Source organism: Globicephala melas, chromosome 20, assembly GCF_963455315.2.
Source record: "Globicephala melas chromosome 20, mGloMel1.2, whole genome shotgun sequence".
Lineage (NCBI taxonomy): Eukaryota > Metazoa > Chordata > Mammalia > Artiodactyla > Delphinidae > Globicephala > Globicephala melas.
Window position 1 is genome coordinate 19,348,650 of NC_083333.1, and position 18,121 is coordinate 19,366,770.

At 60.1% G+C, this 18,121-nt stretch overlaps 2 protein-coding genes across 7 annotated transcripts in view; one reads left to right on the forward strand and one right to left on the reverse strand.

Annotated features, from left to right (window-relative positions):
* Positions 1-13,195, forward strand: part of TOP3A (DNA topoisomerase III alpha) — a 27,585-nt gene extending 14,390 nt beyond the window's left edge. Inside the window, exons 10-20 of one of the 4 annotated variants that reach the window (XR_009560371.2) lie at positions 1,014-1,096; positions 2,033-2,240; positions 3,556-3,741; positions 3,865-3,994; positions 6,051-6,164; positions 6,260-6,425; positions 7,089-7,232; positions 7,886-8,008; positions 8,867-9,555; positions 10,578-11,106; positions 11,426-13,195. Coding sequence is in view for 1 of the 4 variants with exons in the window: in XM_030861225.3 (XP_030717085.1) it covers positions 1,014-1,096; positions 2,033-2,240; positions 3,556-3,741; positions 3,865-3,994; positions 6,051-6,164; positions 6,260-6,425; positions 7,089-7,232; positions 7,886-8,008; positions 8,867-9,555; positions 10,578-10,756 (2,022 nt within the window). In the remaining 3 variants the exon portion in view is untranslated. Of the gene's footprint in view, positions 1-1,013; positions 1,097-2,032; positions 2,241-3,555; positions 3,742-3,864; positions 3,995-6,050; positions 6,165-6,259; positions 6,426-7,088; positions 7,233-7,885; positions 8,009-8,866; positions 9,556-10,577 lie in introns of all 4 variants that reach the window. The other 3 variants (XR_009560370.2, XR_009560369.2, XM_030861225.3) reach the window with 3 other exon arrangements.
* The window catches only part of MIEF2 (mitochondrial elongation factor 2), a 13,169-nt gene continuing 2,624 nt past the window's right edge, over positions 7,577-18,121 (reverse strand). For all 3 annotated transcript variants that reach the window (XM_030861224.2, XM_060290643.2, XM_030861223.2), the window contains exons 2-4: positions 17,811-17,968; positions 17,467-17,647; positions 7,577-17,031 (exon numbers count right to left, since the gene is read on the reverse strand). In XM_030861224.2, the coding sequence (XP_030717084.1) occupies positions 15,977-17,031; positions 17,467-17,647; positions 17,811-17,957 (1,383 nt within the window). In that variant the 5' untranslated portion in view covers positions 17,958-17,968 and the 3' untranslated portion in view covers positions 7,577-15,976. The remainder of the gene's footprint in view (positions 17,032-17,466; positions 17,648-17,810; positions 17,969-18,121) is intronic.

An 18,121-nucleotide genomic window follows, 5' to 3' on the forward strand; every position in this document is an offset into this window, starting at 1 on the left:
TTGGAAACAAGGAATAGAAATCACCCATCACCTCTCCGTCTTTAGGTAATTGCTGATGTAATTTTGGTGTCTTCCTTTATTTTCGGTGTCCTTATTTTTTACAGCATTACTGGAATAGTTAGTGTTTTCCACCCAAACATTTTCTTTAATGTTTTTGCATAATGTATGTAAACATCATTTTAAATATCTACTTTATTAGCCTACCCTAGAACAGGGCTTCTGAGATCTTTTAGATCCCAAGAAGAACCACCCAACGGGACACAAGTCTGAATAAACCACATTAGGGTGTCCCTTCCCAGTCACCACTCTGTAGGAAAGTTCAGGGTGTAATTACTGTCAGGGTTGCCTCTGAAGGTTGAACATGCAGAACGTGCAGGGACTGGTGGGCAGTGCACCCTTTATTGCGGGGTGGGCGTGTGTGTGTGTGTGTGTGTGTGTGTGTGTGTGCGCACGCGCGTGGTGAGGGACGATGGGAGGGGGTTACGGATTGATTGTGTACTGTAGGCATGAGTGTTTCATCCCTCACTGGTTAATACGCTTTCACGTGTAGCCAGCAGCATTGTCGGAGGGTCGCCAAGGGGAAGGGACATCTGGTGGTCCCCCACGAGGCTTGGAAGAATGGCGTTCATCACCCAGGGGATGTCCCCGGGGTTCAGATGGTGTCCCCAAGGTGCGGGTCTCAGACTGCTGGCATTAGAATCGATACTTTAGACGCTTGTTAAAAGCGCAGATTCCCAGCCTCTGTGCTGGCCCTCCTCTCTGAGAATCCCTAGTGCTCAGGCCCAGGAGCCTGCTCGCATCCCAGGTGGTTCTGGCTTCTGCACATTGGAGTCTGGGAACCCCTGGGCTGGGGCCTGGCTCTGCCCAGCAGTCCCGGAAACCTTTCCGCAGCACAGCCTTTCACGCAGACATGTGAGAGCAGCTGGAGGGACGCCAGGAAGTTCTGAAGAGGAGGCGTGTGGGCGTTTGGGGGCCTGTGACTCACGCACTGTGCCTGTCCACACATCTTACAGGAGCTTGAGAAGCTGGCTTCTCGAAAGTTGAGGATAAATGCTAAAGAAACCATGAGGATTGCTGAAAAGCTCTACACTCAAGGGTAAATATTCGCCCACATCTGGGAAGAGACGTTGATGCACCTTTATCAGGGTGAAATACTTCAGAAATAGAGCTTATGAGGAAACCAGACTGTCTAGATACCACCCGGCTCTCAAGTAGAGGAATTTTGACTTTGACTTCTCTTTTCTGATGGAAAAGGCATTTCAAAGTCACTCAAATCCTAAAATAACACTCCACAGAGTAAACTCAAATCCCACTCTCGAGCTCTCAGCCGGCGGGGCGCCGGGGCCCTGGCAGGGGCGGGTGGCACCTTTAGGACTCGTGTGCCTGCTGTAAACCATCCTGCCTTGGGGGTCGTGAGCACCCAGTGCCATCCAGGGACAGTGTGGCCACACTGAGCCATGTGGCAGCCACTCGCCGTAAGTGGCTGTCGAGCACGTGAAATTTGGGTTGTCCAAACTGGGACGTGCTGAGAGTGTAAACATAATGCGTTTTGAAGGCTCGTGTGAGAAAAGGATGTAAATTGTCCCAGCAATGTTTAAGTGGCTAATGGAATGTTTAAAATTGCACACAGGGTCCACCTTGTAGTTCAGGGGCAGCATCGTTCTTTCTCTTCTTTAAGACGAGCCACGGAGCATGGGCCGCCCGGGTCAGGACCGCAGGGCTTGTCCTGGGATCATTCTGTCCACCCATGCTGGGGAGGTGGGGAAGTGCCCCGAGTGCCCCGGGGGCAGGAGGGCTGGGCTGGAGCAGGTGTGCCCTTGCATCTGTCCCTGACCTCCGGGAGTGGCCCAGCAGGACGCCTGCTGCTTCTCACCCACTGCGGGGGTCACGTCTCAGGGCTTTCCCCAGCGTGGGTAACGTAGTTGCCTGGATCAGACGGGCTGTTGCAGGTGTCACCAGTGTTCTCGAGCTGATTTAGTCGTTTATAGACCAATTCAGCAATTTCTTGTTGTGTTTGTTTGGCTTTGTTTAGGTACATCAGCTATCCCCGAACTGAAACAAACATTTTCCCCAAAGACTTAGACCTGACGGCGCTGGTGGAGGAACAGACCCACGATCCACGCTGGGGGCCCTTTGCCCAGAGCATTCTAGAGCGGGGCGGCCCCACTCCACGCAACGGGAACAAGTCTGACCAAGCTCACCCTCCCATCCACCCCACCAAGTACACGGACAGCCTGCAGGTTGGTTTCCCTGGCTCTGCTGCCGCAGAACCCGCAGGGAGGTCAGGGGTCAGAGCTGGGGTTTGAATCTACTCTGCGGGCTCTGTCTTCCGGAGCTAAATGGGTTCGAAATTTCCATCTCAGAAAAGAGGTCGTGTCAACATCCTCCTCCCACAGTCTGCCTGGCTTCCCGAGAGACCCCCATGGGGGCTCTGCTCCATCTAGCCCTCCCCTGCACTCCGTCCCCTCCCTCTGCTGCTGCCCTGACCCTCACCACAAACCAGGTGGCCCCTTCCCTGAGCCCGTGCTCGGCCCCCACCCTTCTCCTCCCAAGACTGGGCCGGTTTCCGTCACCTTCCCGAAACTTCACCGCCACCCTCCGGCCGCACTCCAGGCTGGGGGCTTTCTCACCCAGCGCCTGGAGCCTGTAACACGGGCCGGCCGTGCTCTCAGCCAGGCACACGCTCCAGGGGCCACGGCTGCTGAGGCCTGCTTGGCGGCTGCAGGCTTACTGTTTTGTTCTTCCTTTAATAACACACGTTCTTTCTGATTCTGAAAGCCGTACATGTTTATTTTAGAGAATTCACAAAATAAAAAAGATTATAAGGAAGTAAAAAATTGCCTGTAACCTCACCATTTCCTGAGAACCATGTTTTTATCCTTTGTGTGTATATAATTCTTACAACTAAATTATAACCTTAAACAGCTTTGTAAACTAACGTTTTCTGTTTTATATCATGAATATTTCCCCACAGGCTAAAATATTTTAACGTATGGTATATGATGATTGCATAGAGGTACTGTATTTTGCTAGATCTGTTTTTAAAGGATGATCTACTGCAGTTAACGTTTGCATAATAGATATTTATGTGGATGTCACATTTCCTTTGAAGACATTCTCAGAAGGAGAACTTTCGGATATCAGTATGATCGTCTTACAGGCTTCTGATAGAGGGGCTTCACTATGTCCTTGTTCCCGAAAGGGTGGAGGATGACCACGAGCCCTGTGACAGGCCTGAGGCTGCCGGTGCATCTTCAGTCTGTGTGTCCTACACACCCTGGGCCTCTTGGAAACTGGGTGCTTTCGCTTTGGTTTCTGCTCAGACTGGGTTTACATCAGAGGAGTTGCTTTCCAGTCTTGATGGCAAGGGGACTCCACTTGTGAAGTTTATTGGCCTAAACCCACAAGCAGCGAGGGATCTGCCTACACTGCACTTGGGCACGGGGCTGCAGGAGCTGCGCTCTGGTGTGTGGAGCTTTGGGCTGGAAGCTAGCACCAGCCAGACTGAACTGCCCGCAGCGTCTAGAGGGACCAGGGCTCCTCTTCTCCCCACAGGGGGACGAGCAGCGACTGTACGAGCTCATCGTCCGCCACTTCCTGGCCTGCTGCTCCCAGGATGCCCAGGGCCAGGAGACCACCGTGGAGATTGACATCGCACAGGAGCGCTTCGTGGCCCACGGCCTCGTAATCCTGGCCCGAAACTATCTGGACGTGTATCCCTACGATCGCTGGAGTGAAAAGGTGACACAGCGGGTAGGGGGGACCGTCGTGCTCCCGGCCCCTGCACCACGTGACAGAACAGAGCGTGGTCTGTGCCTGGGCGCCGGGCAGGGGTCTGACCACCACATCTGCTGCCCTATGTAGACCCTCCCTGTCTACAGTCGAGGCTCCTGCTTTCAGCCCAGCACCGTGGAGATGGTGGACGGGGAGACCAGTCCACCCCAGCTGCTCAGTGAGGCCGACCTTATCGCCCTCATGGAGAAGCACGGCATCGGTAAGTAGCTTGTCATCATGGTGGCCGGCGGCTCTTGCCCTCTCGGGTGTGGGGCCCAGTTCTCCTCTGATCTTCACGACAGGTCTAACGAGGGGGCTGTGTTCTCCTCCCCACTTTGTAGCTAAAGGGAAGCTTAAGAGCAGTTAAGAACTTGTCTCAGGTCACAAAGTGTGTGAGCTGTGAACACCTGGGTCCAGATAAGTCTGCAGTCGGTGCCCTTAACCACTGCCCTGCACCACCCGCATAGGGACATAGTGTTTCCCATTACTTGGGAGTCTCACCTGGGGCACACTGACTGGTATTTTTGGCCCACACAGAAATTTGTTGTTTTTGTTGTATTCTTAACAAGGTGCTAACATTTAAACTGCCAGGATTCACGTAAACACTCTTTTGAAGCATCAGGAGGTCTGGCAGCCTTGAGTGGTGGCCGTTTTCTGTCGCTGGTCCAGAAGGGCCAGCACCACAGGGCAGGGGGCGCATGTGGAGGGGCGGCCCCCAGGCACAGCCGCCTCACTGCAGAGTGAGTTTTGTGCCCCTGCCTGGAGCCCACTGGCCATCACTGTGCTACCCAGAAAGCCTGTGGGTTTAGGTACAAGTAGAGGTAGTTCACCCACCATAATTTGTTTATAAAAACTTTGGTCCACAAGAGCTGACCTTGGTCTAGACCCTGGGGACACAGTAATGAGGCCTGGTCCTTCCCTTCAAGGGCTCATCCAGCAGGAGAAACAAACCCAACCAAAACATTAGATGCATCGGGAGAGGTTCTGCAGGGACCTCAGAACCTCGTGGTGAGAACTCGCGCTGAATGAAGGCAGGGCCTGAGGAAGGACGCGGGGACCGGCAGGCACATGCTGTGGGGGGAGGTTCTGGAAGGCAAGGCCGGAAAGATGATTTGAGCCCGACTCTGCAGGGCCTGGACACCGGGCTCAGGGGTCGGATGTGCCCGAGGTCAGCAGAGAGCCGCCTGAGGTTTCTAAGAAAGGAGCTCACAGACCTACATTGAAGCAGTGGTAACAGCTTTATTGAGACATAATTCACACACCGTCCACTCTACTGAGCTCAGAGGTACAGTCCAGTGTTCAGTAGATTCATGGAATTGTGCAGCCATGGCCACAGTCCACTTCAGAGCATTTTCGTCACCTCAGAAGCCCCATGCCCGTTAGCTGTCCCCCTCCCCTGCAGCCCCCCAGCCCTCATCTTTCTGCCTCAGTGGATGTGCCTGTCCTAGACATTTCTTATCAATGAACGACATAGTGTGTGGCCTTCTGCACCTGGCGTCCCACGTTGCCTGCTCTGCGGGCTCGTCCAGGTAGCGTCTCAGTGCTTCGCTCCTTTTCACCACCAAACCTCTTCCGTCGTGTGGATGGACCACATTTCGTTTGTGCATTCATCGACTTGTGGACATTTGGGTTGTTTCTAGTTTTTTGTTACTGTGCATAGTGCTGCTATGAATATTTGTGTAGAGGTTCTTGTGTGGACGTGATTTCAGTTCTCTTGGGACATCCCTGTTGCAGAATTGAGGGGTCACATGGTGACTCTGTGTTTAACACTATGAGGAGTCTCCAGACTTTTCCACGGCGGCTGCACCATCTTACAATCCATGCAAGAGTCGGGGGTTTCACCAACATTTGCCGCTCTCTGTCTTTTGGGTTGTACCTGTCCCAGTAAGAGTGAAGTGGTATTTCTTTGTGGTTTTGATTTGCATTTCGTTGGTGGCAGAGCTACATTTCAGAAGATCCCCTTGGTTGTGGCATAAAGAGTGGGCTGGGTGAAGGAAGAGACCAGCAGCCAGGAGACCAGGGACGTTGTAATGATGTGGACGAGTGATGTGGGCCCTGACACGTGGCGGGGGGCAGGGGGGCTTACAGAAGGGATTTCCAAGCTGGGCTTGACAGCTGGAGTGTGTGGACGTGGGGGAGAGGAGGCTGCTGTTGTGGTTTCCACGTGGCCGGCTCTGAGTGGAGGTGTGTCACCTGCAACAGGAAGTCCAGGCAGAGGAGGGGGGCTGCGCGGGGTTGGGGCGTGGGTTAGTCTGAGTGACAAGGGTGGCCTGCAGGTACCGACGCGACGCACGCGGAGCACATCGAGACCATCAAGGCCCGAATGTACGTCGGGCTCACGCCAGACAAGCGCTTTCTCCCCGGGCACCTGGGCATGGGGCTTGTGGAAGGTGAGGAGCCGGGGACTCGAGCTTGGGCAGAGGGCGGGGTGTCACTGAAGCCCCGTGGGTGTGTCCGAGCCACACGATGCTGCCCTTGTTCACAGGCTATGACTCCATGGGCTACGAGATGTCCAAGCCTGACCTGCGGGCCGAGCTGGAGGCTGACCTGAAGCTCATCTGCGAGGGGAAGAAGGACAAGCTCGTGGTCCTGCAGCAGCAGGTGCAGAAGTACAAGCAGGTCTTCATCGAAGCCATGGCCAAAGCCCAGAGGTGAGTACGGGCCTGCTCTCCTGTGCAAGCCCGCTCAGCCCCGGTGACGGCGTGCCCCAGATGCCGCTGTTCCCGCCAGGCAGCTCACCCTCGCCGGTGGCCATGGCCCCTCCAGGCTTTCCTCCCGGGTTTGGCTGGTTCCCGCTGCAGAGCCTTGCCAGTCTGGAGACCGTAACCAGAAAGACCTGGTCCAGTTTCTCTGGGCTGTTGGCTTTGGAAACGCCCTTTCCATCCTGTCCTGAGTTAGCAGGCAGCACAGCCTCGTGGGTGGGTTCACCGGGTGCTGGTGTGCACCCCGCTGTTCTCTAGGGCACTGGGAGGTGGCTGTAAGAAGTAGCATGTGTGTATTCTGTTAGAAGTAACACGTTTCCTAACCCCGTACCAACTTTGAAAAGAAATGCATGCGCTAGTTTAAACTTGATGCCAGACCCACACTCGGGTGTGTGTGCAGCCGGGCCGTCTTGTTTGCTTGCTGTGGGGCTAGTGGCGAGGCAGAAGCGCCTGCCTGCGGCTGGATCCCTCCTGGGAGCCGCGGGTTGGAGGAGCCGGCTGCTTGGCCAGCACGGCGCCCTGTTCCCGGTGCTCCACCTCAGGCCTCTGGCTGACTGGCCGGCTCCCCGGGTCGTGCGTGCTCACGCGGTAAATGCTCTGCTGGTTCTTCAGGTTGGACGAGGCCTTGTCGCAGTACTTTGGGGCAGGGGTGGAGCTGGCCCAGCAAGAAGCCATCTTCCCAGCTGTGCCAGAGCCCGTCAGGAAGTGCCCACAGTGCGGCAAGGACATGGTCCTCAAGACCAGGAAGAGCGGCGGGTCAGTGCCCAGCTGTGCCTTCCCGGCCCCGCCCCCCGCCCCGCCCCACCCCACCCCTGCAGCCCAGCACCAGAGGCTGTGCAGGGCCCATCCTTTTGTTCCCACGTTGCTATTTAGATGCAGGCCTGCTTCACCAGCCCCTGGACTGGGCGTTGGGGCTGGAATGGTGGCCCTGGGGGTGTGAGGCCCTGTGGGAATGGGCGGGTGGGGGGCTGGTGAGGGCGGGGCTTGTCCCCTGGGGATGGATGGCGCTCGCCCTGTGTGTGGACGGCGATGCGGACCCCACTGGTTGCTGACCCACTGAGCCCGTTTTCCTCCTCACAAAGCTGCAGGGAGGGGGAGGATCGGATTCTCTGCAGCATGTGCAGCCTGGGCAGGTGTCCAGGCTGCCGGAGGCCTAGGCGGGCTCAGGGAGCACCCAGGGGCCAGCGGGGCCCTGCCGTGGTCTGGGCGCTGGCAGCGGCTTGGCTGTTTTTAAGCAGGAAGAGGCGTCAGCAGTATGACTGTGGGGATTTCAGGGACGTAAATGCAGGCTGGTTTTCCTGTCACTCAGTGTCAGTGACCACCGTGTCTTCCAGAACCATGAGTGTCCCATGTCATCAGCTGGAGCTGTCTCCGGCAGCTCTTGTGTGACCCCGGCCCTCACTCCCCAGGTTCTACCTCAGCTGCACGGGGTTCCCGGAATGTCGCTCGGCCGTGTGGTTCCCGGACAGTGTGCTGGAGGCCAGCAGGGACGGGAGCGTGTGTCCAGTGTGTCAGCCACACCCCGTTTACAGGTGAGCTGGGGGCTGAGGCACCTGCAGGATGGGCACAGGGTGCCATCCCTGGGGGCCCTCATTCCTTGGCACCTCCTGGAGGAGCCCAACCTTTCCCCGCCTCTCCTACCGTGGGCTGACGCGGAGGCTGAGGAAGGTGGTCTCCTCCAGAAAGCCCCAGGCCCGCGCCTAGGGCTGGTCCCCAGACCTTTGGTCATGGGACCCCTTCAACTCTCAGAAATCACGGAGGAACCCAGAGAGCTTCTGTTGTGAGTTAATACTTATAACGATTCTACCACGTTTTCAGCTAAGGTGGAGGCATCGTTTAAAATGTTTATTAACGTGTTTGTAACAAATGCGTTCTAACATAAGTGAACATGTTTTTAGAATAAAATGTACTTATTTTCAAAAAAGAAAAAAACGAGAGGAAGATTGCATTGTTTTCCATTTTTGCCAATTTAACGGTCTGGCTTAACAGGAGACGGTAGGATTCTCAGCTCTCCATCTGCAGTCAGTCTGCTGAGTTTACTGTGCGTTTCGGAGCTTCTGGAAAACCCTAATGCATGCACACAGGAGAATGAGAGCAAAGCCCGCGTGCATCCTAGTGCCGCTACCAAGCAGTGTACCGTCACGTTGAGAGGCCCTGGACCACGCTGAACTGGGGCACAGGGAGGCGCACCTTCCAGAGGCTCCTGGGTTCTGGCGGGTGATGGGCCTTAGAGCTCATCTCCCTCCTGCTCTGCGCTCCTGTGCGACCGCAGGGGCCGGGCTGGCTGCGCCTTGCGTGGCTTTCCTAGGTGGGGTGGGCACAGCCCTGTGTGGACCAAGAAGACTCGCACCCGGTAGTTAACGTGTTTTCTCATCTTCTGGCCTCACTAGGTTGAAGTTCAAGTTTAAGCGAGGCAGCCTTCCCCCAACCATGCCACTGGAATTTGTCGGCTGCGTTGGTGGCTGTGACGAGACCCTGAGGGAGATCTTGGACCTCAGGTTTTCACGGGGGCCCACCCGAGCTGGCCAGCCGGTCAGCCAGCCCTCCGGCCACCTGCAGGCCAGCCAGCCCCTGGACAGAATGGGCAGCAGCCAGCACGGCCACCCCCAGCCTCCTGCCATCAGGCCCTCGAATGCTCTGGCCAGGACTGCGCCCCTGCCCGCCGCCGAGGGCGAAGGCAACTCGGTGACCTGCAACTGTGGCCGGGAGGCCCTGCTGCTCACCGTCCGGAAGGAGGGGCCCAACCAGGGCCGCCAGTTCTACAAGTGCAGCGGCGGCGGCTGCAACTTCTTCCTCTGGGCCGACAGCGGCCACCCAGAAGCAGGGGGGCCTCCCTCCGAGGTGCCCAGACCCCCGGGCGGCTCACTGGGACGCCCGCCGGGCTCAGGGAAGCCCCTGGGCGGGCCCGGAAGCCCCGGCGATGGTGGCGGCGGCGCACGCTGCCTGTGCAGCCAGCCCGCTGTCACGCGCACTGTGCAGAAGGACGGGCCCAACAAGGGGCGCCAGTTCCACACGTGCGCCAAGCCCCGGGAGCAGCAGTGCGGCTTCTTCCAGTGGGTGGACGAGAACGTGGCCCCAGGTGAGGGGGCACACAGGGCCTGCCCGAGGAGGGCAGGGGTGGTGGGGTGGGGGCACGGGTTGCCTTGCTCCCCCTCCCCGCTCAGTCACGCCTCCTGCAAGGTCACGGGCAGCTTGCTGTGTGCCGGGCGCCACGCCGTTGTATCTGTGTGTCTTCTCTCACCTTCATCGGGTGGCGGTTGTGATTGCGACTCACAGGAGAGGAGGGCGAGGCCCAGACGGGTGGCGGGACCTGTCGGGGTCACACAGCGACACGGCCCAGGCCTGGCTCCTGGGTCCGCCTGCTCCCGTAGCCCTGCGCTCCTCCCGCCTTTGTAAACCTGGAGGGCTCTGTATCGGAGCCTCATCCTGTAAGACGGAGGCCCTGGCCCTGATACCTGGTTCCTGCCCTGGGTTACACAGCTTGGGTTGGCGCCCCACGGATGGGTGTGGGGAGGACTGCTGCTGGACGCTGGGTCAAGGTGAATGACGCACCTGAAGGCACCTGGCCCCTCCAGGACACGCGGAAGCCTGGTCACGCGTGAGGGAGCCTGGCGGGAGCTTTCTCTTGGGGCCCACCTGTGTGACCTTGAACCACTTGGTGCGGCTTCTCAGCCTGTTTCCTCCGTAAGATGGGCACCTGCCCACCCTTCTAGGGTCTGTGTTAGCCTGAAACTGTGACTCTAGCACACGTGCGGCAGGTCTGCACACACAGGGAGAACCCAGAGGCTTGGGGCAGGCGGAGGCTGGAGACGCTAGTGCCGTGCGGGATGTTGTCCTTCGGCGCTCACGGCAGACACACAAGGGCTCCCGGTGGGCGGAGGTGGTGTCTGGTCTCTGGGCTGCCTGGTCATTTGTCCTGGGTGATGGGGCGGCCAGTACTGTGAGGCTCTTGGAGGACTGGAAGGGCCCAGAGCTCGGGCTCTGCACGCGCTCAGGGGGCTGCTTGCTTGGTCCCTGCTTCTGCGTGTAGGTGACACGGGTTCCCTTCCAGGGCTGGGGCTCTGCCGTCCACACTCATTTCTCCCCTCGCTCTCCCCGCAGGGACCTTTGGAGGCCCCCCCTGGGCAGGAGCCAGAGGAGGAAGCCGGGAGCCGGAGGCCAGAAGCAAAAGGGCCCAGGCTGGTTCCTCGGACGCCGGGTCCGCGGCCAAGAAACCCCGGAAGTGCAGCCTTTGCCACCAGCCTGGACACACCCGTCCCTTCTGTCCTCAGAACAGATGAGGGCAGGGTAGGGCCAAGGGGGCCACTGCCTCCACCTGCTGCTTTTGTCTCGGGAAACGAGCCGTTTCTCCAGGGCCAGGTGGCCCTGCGCTGCCAGGGCGGCTTTGAGGAAAGTGGCTGCTCTTGGAGTGTGACCTGTGTTCTAAGGAGTCCGGGTCCAGACCGCTCTCTCAAGAAGGCCACGCCTGGTGGACAGCGGCCCTGTGTCTGGGGCTCAGGAACGGCCATGGCCACAGCTGAGACGCCATGGAGGCTGCCCCCTGCGATCCACGGGGGCCGTGCTGTCGGCGCCCTAGCGGGAATCAGCCCGGCCCTTGAGGGGCCTCCCTCCACAGACGTCCTGAGAACGGGTAGGACGGCAGGGATCCCCTGTTCAGAAGTTGTGTCTACAGAAGGGTTATCCCTCTTTCTCGAAGCTGCTGTGGCCAGGACGCCCCACAGCTCATGTGCCTCAATAAAGGATTCTACCCCTTGACCCTGGCGGGTGATGGTGTAGCGTCTGGTGAGAGTTGGCAGGAGTGACGGGCACTTGCAGGACCCCGGGCAGTGCCTGGGTCCTCTTGCCATCCTCTGGCCCCAGTGGCCTCCCCCGGCCGCACCGCTGTCCTCTGGGGCAGAGAAGAGCCGCCGGTGCAAGACTCCGACGCTTCCCGTCTCCACACCCTGCAGAGGTCTCGGTGCGCCTCGCCCGCCTCCCGAGAGCCTTGGGAGCCGAGCAGAAGCAGGTCGGCTTCGCTCCGTGGTTTCGACAGAGAGCTGGAGGACAGGCTGCCGGCGTCACCCTGCTAGTGGAGAAATGAACTGTCCTCAGGTCTTGGGACTCCCAGCCCCAAACCCTTCACTCAGACCAGTCCTTGTGCCCTGGCGGGGGGCGGGGTGCCCGCAGTCGCCCCTGGGGCGTCCGGGCGGTGGGTGTGGTCGGCCCGCAGCCCAGTCGACTTTGTGGTTTTACGCGTGCCGGCCATTTCACAGACGGAACCGTGCGGCCCATGGGCCGTGTGTCTGCTTTTCTCTGAGTGGCGTGTCTTCCAGGGTCGCCCCTGTGGTTGCGTGTCGGTGTTCTGTGCCTTTTTACAGCTGAACTAGTCCGCTGTGTGCATGGGCCCCGTTGTGAGCAGTGTGGCTGTGAACCTTCACGTACAAGTATTTGAACGCCTGTTCTATATTCTTTTCAGATCTACACCTAGGAGTGGAGTGCTGGGTCGTGAAATTCTGTGTTTAATTTTTTGAAGAACCACAACAGCTGCACCATTTTACATTCTCACCAGCAATGTACGAGGGTTCCTATTTCTCCGCATCCTTGCTAGTGCTTATTTCCCCCTTTTTCTTTTTTTTTTTATAAATTTGTTTATTTTATTTTTGGCTGCGTTGGGTCTTTGTTGCTGTGCGCGGGCTTTTTCTAGCTGCGGCGAGCGGGGGCTACTCTTTGTTGCGGTGCGCGGGCTTCTCCTCGTGGTGGCTTCTCTTGTTGCGGAGCACGGACTCTAGGTGTGCGGGTTCCAGTAGTTGTGGCTCGCGGGCTCCAGAGCGCAGGCTCAGTAGTTGTGGCGCACGGACTTAGTTGCTCCGCGGCATGTGGGATCTTCCCAGACCAGGGCTCGAACCTGTGTCCCCTGCGTTAGCAGGCAGATTCTTAACCACTGCGCCACCAGGGAAGCCCCCCCTTTTTTTCTTTTAATTGTGGCCATCCTCGTGGGCCTGAGGTGGTGTCTCGTGGCTCTGACTTGCATCTTCCTAATGACCACTGAAGTCGAGCATCCTTTCAGTGTTCACGTGGCCTTTCACGTATCTTTGCAGAAATGCCTTTGCAAGTCCTTTGCCCATTTTTCAGTGTTTGTGCTTTTGTTGTTGAGTCGAACGATGCTGAACGCATCTGTGGATTTTAGTCTTTCCGCAGGGTGCTCCTGTGCACACGAGGACCAGAGCTGCCGGGTGGGACAGGGGTCCTGCTGGCCACCTCTTGCTGTGCTCCTAGGCTGTGCCTTTGCCGAGCCTGGTGGCCTCTCTGGGGGTGAGGGTTGCCGTCGTCCTGGTCACAGTGACGGAAGCTGTGAGGGGGTTTTCCTCTCAGGACGCTGGGTGGAGGACCCACTGCCCCCGGGGTGGATCAGCCGCCTTTCCCTCCAGGACCGCAGATTTGGGGGTCCTATGCCGCGTCCAGCCTGCAGGCGGGAGGGGCCGGCTCCGCAGGGGGCAGGGGTGCACCGTCCCTGCTACACCAGCAGCGTTCACGCTGGGCGGGGGTGCGGGGTCGGCCTGGAAAGCTTCGCTGTGAAGTCACACAGGCAAGTGAGCCTGAGGCCCCCGCGAGCTGAACTGCTGTCTCAGGAAACGGGCGGCAGTGCCAAGAGGACCCAGAGCAGCGTCCCGGGTGCCCCGCGCCGGCCTTCGGTGTTGTCCCCACAGCCTCAGCGTCTGTCCTCAGTAAACTAAGTGCCACCAAACTGTAACGTTACTGGGGTTTTTTACAAGATTATTTTTTCTGACTACAAAAGAAAAATGTACTTTAAAATGCAAACGCGGGGACTTCCGTGGTGGTGCAGTGGTTAAGACTCTGCTTCCAACGCAGGGGGTGTGGGCTTCATCCCTGGTCCGGGAGCTGAGATCCCACATGCTGCGCAGCGTGGTCAAAAACAAAAGAATGCAAATGCATCAGACACACGTGACTTAAACCAGGCTGAAGGCCGCTGTCTTGGAGGGGACGGGACAGAGGTGGGGCAGGGGCCCTAGATTAGGGCCGAGAGCTTCCCTCTCCCGTCCAGCTCCAGCCCCGCCCGTCAGGGCCCCCCGGGCCTTGGGGGTGGTTTTCCGGCTTGGCTTGCTGACTGCAACACCGCCAGGAGGTTTGGCGAGACCTCTGGGGACCTGAGCACGGTGCGCCCACTTCGCCTGCAGTCCTCAGCGAGAATGTTCCTGTGCAGACTTTCGTCAGTGCTTTTTCTGCTTAGTAATAGCGCCGCCTGATACCACTGGCTGGGTCAGCTCTGGGGCACGAGTGGTGCCCAGTTGATGGACTGGCCGCAGTGGTCCCGAGGGGTCCTGCTCATTCCTGCTCACCCAGAAAGGGTGCGTCTCGTGCGCGGAATGACTCGTTGCTGAGCTGCCTTGTAACGGGTGTAGATGGTGAAGCTGTAGGTCAGTGTCTGTTTGCCCTTTTGCGCTACTCTTCCCACCTGCACCGGCCGTCTGTTCACTCTGGCAGGTGGAATCACCGCCGTGCTCCTGGCTTTGGGTCACTTGGTAAAGCCAGGGACGAGGACTGCCCAGTTCAGCTGAAGGGTCTGCAACTCCCAGGTCAGAACCGCCCTCATTAAAGGGGTGAGAGCAAAGCTGGGCAGCGGCCACCGTGGAGGCCCCAGCACGACCGCGTGCCAGATGCTGGCCTTGGACAGGGGACGTTGCCCCAAGCACCTCGTTTCTCCTCTTTAGTTAATTCTGGGTTTTTCTTACTGAAATCATGGTATGAGGGGAAACGGAGACCTACCTGAAGCAGGAAGCCGCCAGAGGGCCCGCGAGTGGGGTCGGGTCGTCTGAGAGGGGCCTTGACCCCACTTGCGTCCCGACTGCTCCCCAGCCACGCCTGGCCAGCCCTTCACCCATCGGCGCCCAAGACCCCCAACCTTGGTTGGACACAGGCCTGCAGCGGAGTCCTGGCGCGCTCGGGTTCAGTGATGCTGGACCTTGTGTCCAGGACCTCTGGGTCGGGGGTGCCTCGCTTTGTGCTGGGTTAACGCTCCCGCTGCTGCCTGTGAAGCAGCTACTCTGGAACCCCTGTTTTATAGGGGAGGGGGCCGAGGCCGCCCCGCCTCCAGCCTGCCCCCTTGCTGACCCTCCGCTGCCATCACAGCTGCTCACCGCTGCGAGCACTCAGGCCAGGGAGCTCCTGAGTCAAGTGACCTAACGGCCCTCGGGCAAGCCAGTCTCCTGCCCTGTGACCCTCTGTGCTCGGAGACCGAGACTGTGTGAACACCCACGAGGCAGGGCCCTGCACCCAGAGGTACACACTAGCACCTCCTCTGGCCCGTGCTGGCCCTCGACCAAGGGAGGCCTCCGAGCCTGTCCCCACTTCTTGTCCCTAATCCCAGTTGGAAGGGGGACACACACGGGATGGGAAGGAGAAGCAGCACAGGCCTGGCACAGCTGCGGTGGCCTCACCACCAGCACACGTGGCCCCAAGCCCTCTCCGGCCTCGTCTGCCATGTGTGGTGACAGGAAGTTAGCCATGGCCATGGCTCCTATGGGGACACCGAGACGCGGGGTCCTGCCCTCCACTTCTGGGGCCACGTTTCTCTGCACACTCACAGTGCTGGCCGAAGGGCTGTGTGGCAGCCCCGCCCGTCCCGGAAAGCACAGTGGGCTCCAGGGGGCAGGCTTTGGAGAAGAAACAGAACCCTGGCCAGCTGGTTCCGTTACTAAAGCAAGACATCGCTCTGGGGATCCTGTAACATCCTCCCCCCACGTAACCGACTTTTCTAATTCAATCCATCGCCTCCAGGCTGATCCCAAGCTCCTCTGGTCAACTTTACAGAACCTCAAGTGGCTGCATGTAAGAGCCCAACGTGAGTCCCGTGGACGTTTGAAGTTTTCCTTTTTATTCTAGTTCACAGTTCTTGAGGCATAGCTTTGCTTCAGCAGAAAGGATACCAGAGCGAGGAGAGACACCTGGGAGGGGAGGCAGACAACCTCCCCCCGACCCAGCCAGCTTCAGGGAGAGTGCAGTCAGCGAGTGCGGCTGGTGCCAACACCGCGGGGGCTGGGCCCAGCAGCAGCCAGGGGACACCCTCAGCTCCGGGCCAGGTGGGCAGCACACACACCCTCAGCTCCCCCAGCTGGAGAAGGGCCTTCCCCCAGGTGAGCCCCCACTGGCCCACGTTAGAGAGCAAACCAGACACACAGCATGGAAAACGCCAGCCTGTCAGCCAGCCAAAAGCTGCATCCCGAGGGTTCCAGGCGACTCCGGCTCCTGGGGGACCACAGGCCGTGCCCACCGCCCAGCACCAGCAGCCTGGAGGAGCCTGTACCTGAGGGAAGCGTGACTCACCCTTGGGACAGAAAAACAGAGGCAACCTTACCCCTGCCCGGGACTCACTGTGGCTACCGCAGGCCGAGGGGTGAGTGCGAGTGCGGGCCGCCCAAGCTCGCGCTGACCCGTTCGGGGTAAAAGCAAGGGCAGGGTGCTCTCGACGCCCTGGAGGGAGGCGTCCACCTGGGCCCGCGCCTCTAGAGCAGCCCCTCGGGGGCCTGCAGGCCCCAGTACAGCGCACAGCCCATGTCGTCGATGTCCTCTTCCCGCAGGCCGTCCAGGAGATTCACACCACGGCTGAAGTGGCAGGGCAGGCTGGCCCGCTCCAGGCTGCCGACGAGCAACTCCAGGGCCTGCAGGAAGTGCTCCGCCAGGGCCTCCTCAGCCCAGTCCGCTTCCTGCTCGCCCAGGTGCAGAACCACCTGGGTCAGGGGGCCGCGGCCCAGCCGCCCCAGCGCCGGGTGGCCATGACAGACGCCGCAGAGCAACAGCAGCAGCCGCCGGCGGGTCCCGGCGTCGCGCTCATCCAGGGCCCGCAGCTGGGCGGCCTCTGCCGGGTACCAGTCCTGCAGCCAGAGGTTGCTGGCCAGCCCCTCCAGGGGCCAGGCCAACAGGAGGTCTCCGGCCTGGGCGCCGGCAGTGGACAGGAGCACAGCCACGGGGAGCTCCAGACACTCGTGCTGCACCTCGAGCAGCAGTTCCTCCGAGGCCACGCGCGGCCGGATCAGGCACCCGAGGAGGCTGCCGATGGCTGGCCAGTTGACGGAGGCGGTCAGGGCCTTGCGGAGCAGCTCCAGCAGGACCCGGGGGGAGAGGTAGCCGCCCACCAGGAAGCGGTCCCAGGGGCTGCTCCCGCGGGGGTGGAACTCCAGCTGAGTCCTGCGCACGGCCCAGCAGCGAGGGTCCTGGGCTACGGTGTCCACACCAGGCACCAGGCTCCACAGGCCAGGCTCCAGCACCAGGGGCACCAGGAGACGCACGGGGTCGGCGAGCCCCGCCTGCAGCCCGTCGTAGAGCGGCCCGCCAGGCACGAGTGCCCCGAAGGGCAGTTCTGGGAACTTGTTCCGCAGGTAGGCCTGCAGCTCCAGGGCAATGTCACCGGCCAGCTGCTTGGCCAGAGCCACGTGGGCCGCTGGCATGGTCACGTGGTCCCGCTCGAACGCCAGCAGCTTCTCCTGGAACGTCAGGCACACCGACGGTGCTGGGGAGCAGAGCTGAGGCGACGTCGGGGGATCTGTGTCTGCGGGCCCCTCTGTAGAGTGAAGGAGCGGGAGGTCGTGTCAGAGGCACTGTAACGTGACCACCTGAGAAAGCACCAAGCTCAGGTCCTCACGCACAGCGAGCGCTTGATGACGGGTTCTCATCGTCCTACGCCCTGAGGCCGAGACGGCTCCACGCAGGGTGGGAAACTGGCCCCCGCCTGAGGGCCCCGCCGTCCTAATGCTGCCACCTTGCTCCAGTGCCACCCCGCACGGTCCACGCGTTCTGGTGGCTGGCGCCTCGGCACCACCCAGGAGGGGAAGGACAGACAAATGCGTCATTGAACACTCAGGGAGCCCGTGGCCCTGGGGGAAGAGGGACCCAAATGGGTCACACGGTCAGTCAGGGGCAGGGCCTGGCTGCATCTCCTGAACCTGACCACCAAAAGGGGACCCACCCAGGTCAGACAGAAAGGGGTGCCACTCACCTGGGGCTGAGGGTGAGGGGGCCGGGGGTGGCACGGGCTGGCTGAGGGCTGCGGGCCGCGGCTGGGGCTGGAGGCGTGGTGTGGCCTTGAGCAGGCTCAGCTCCTGCCAGCTGTCCTCCAGGCACGTGGAGTCCCGCTTGGCGTCATCCTCATCCCGAGGGCTGGTGGCCCTGTCGATGAGCTGCAGGCAGAGTGACAGATGAGACAGCTGAAGCCCGGGCAGGAACGGCAGAGCCGAGGGCAAAGCCAGGCTGGTGGGGTAGAGGCAGGTGCGGCCTCGGGCAGTCCCACCATCGCCGCCCCGCTCTGGGAGCCCCGGGGTCACCGGGCCAGCCCAGCCTTACCCGCTTCACAGCCAGGGTGGCAATGCCCAGCACAGCAGCTCCGCCCACCCCCAGAACCAGGCGCGCGTTGGCCAGAAGGAAGTCCACAGCACCGCCCAGCACCTCGCCGTCACGCCGCTTGCCCCGATTCTGGGAGAACTCCGCCATGGTCAGCGTGCCTGTGAGGGAGCCAGGGTGCGGGGACTGCTCAGCGAGGGGGCCAGCCTGGCAGCAGGGCAGGTGCTCTGGCTGCCATCACACTGGGATCACTGAGGCGAGCCCTCAAGGGGCCTTCCTGAGAATTTCTGAGGAGAAAGGGCCACTTGCAGAGT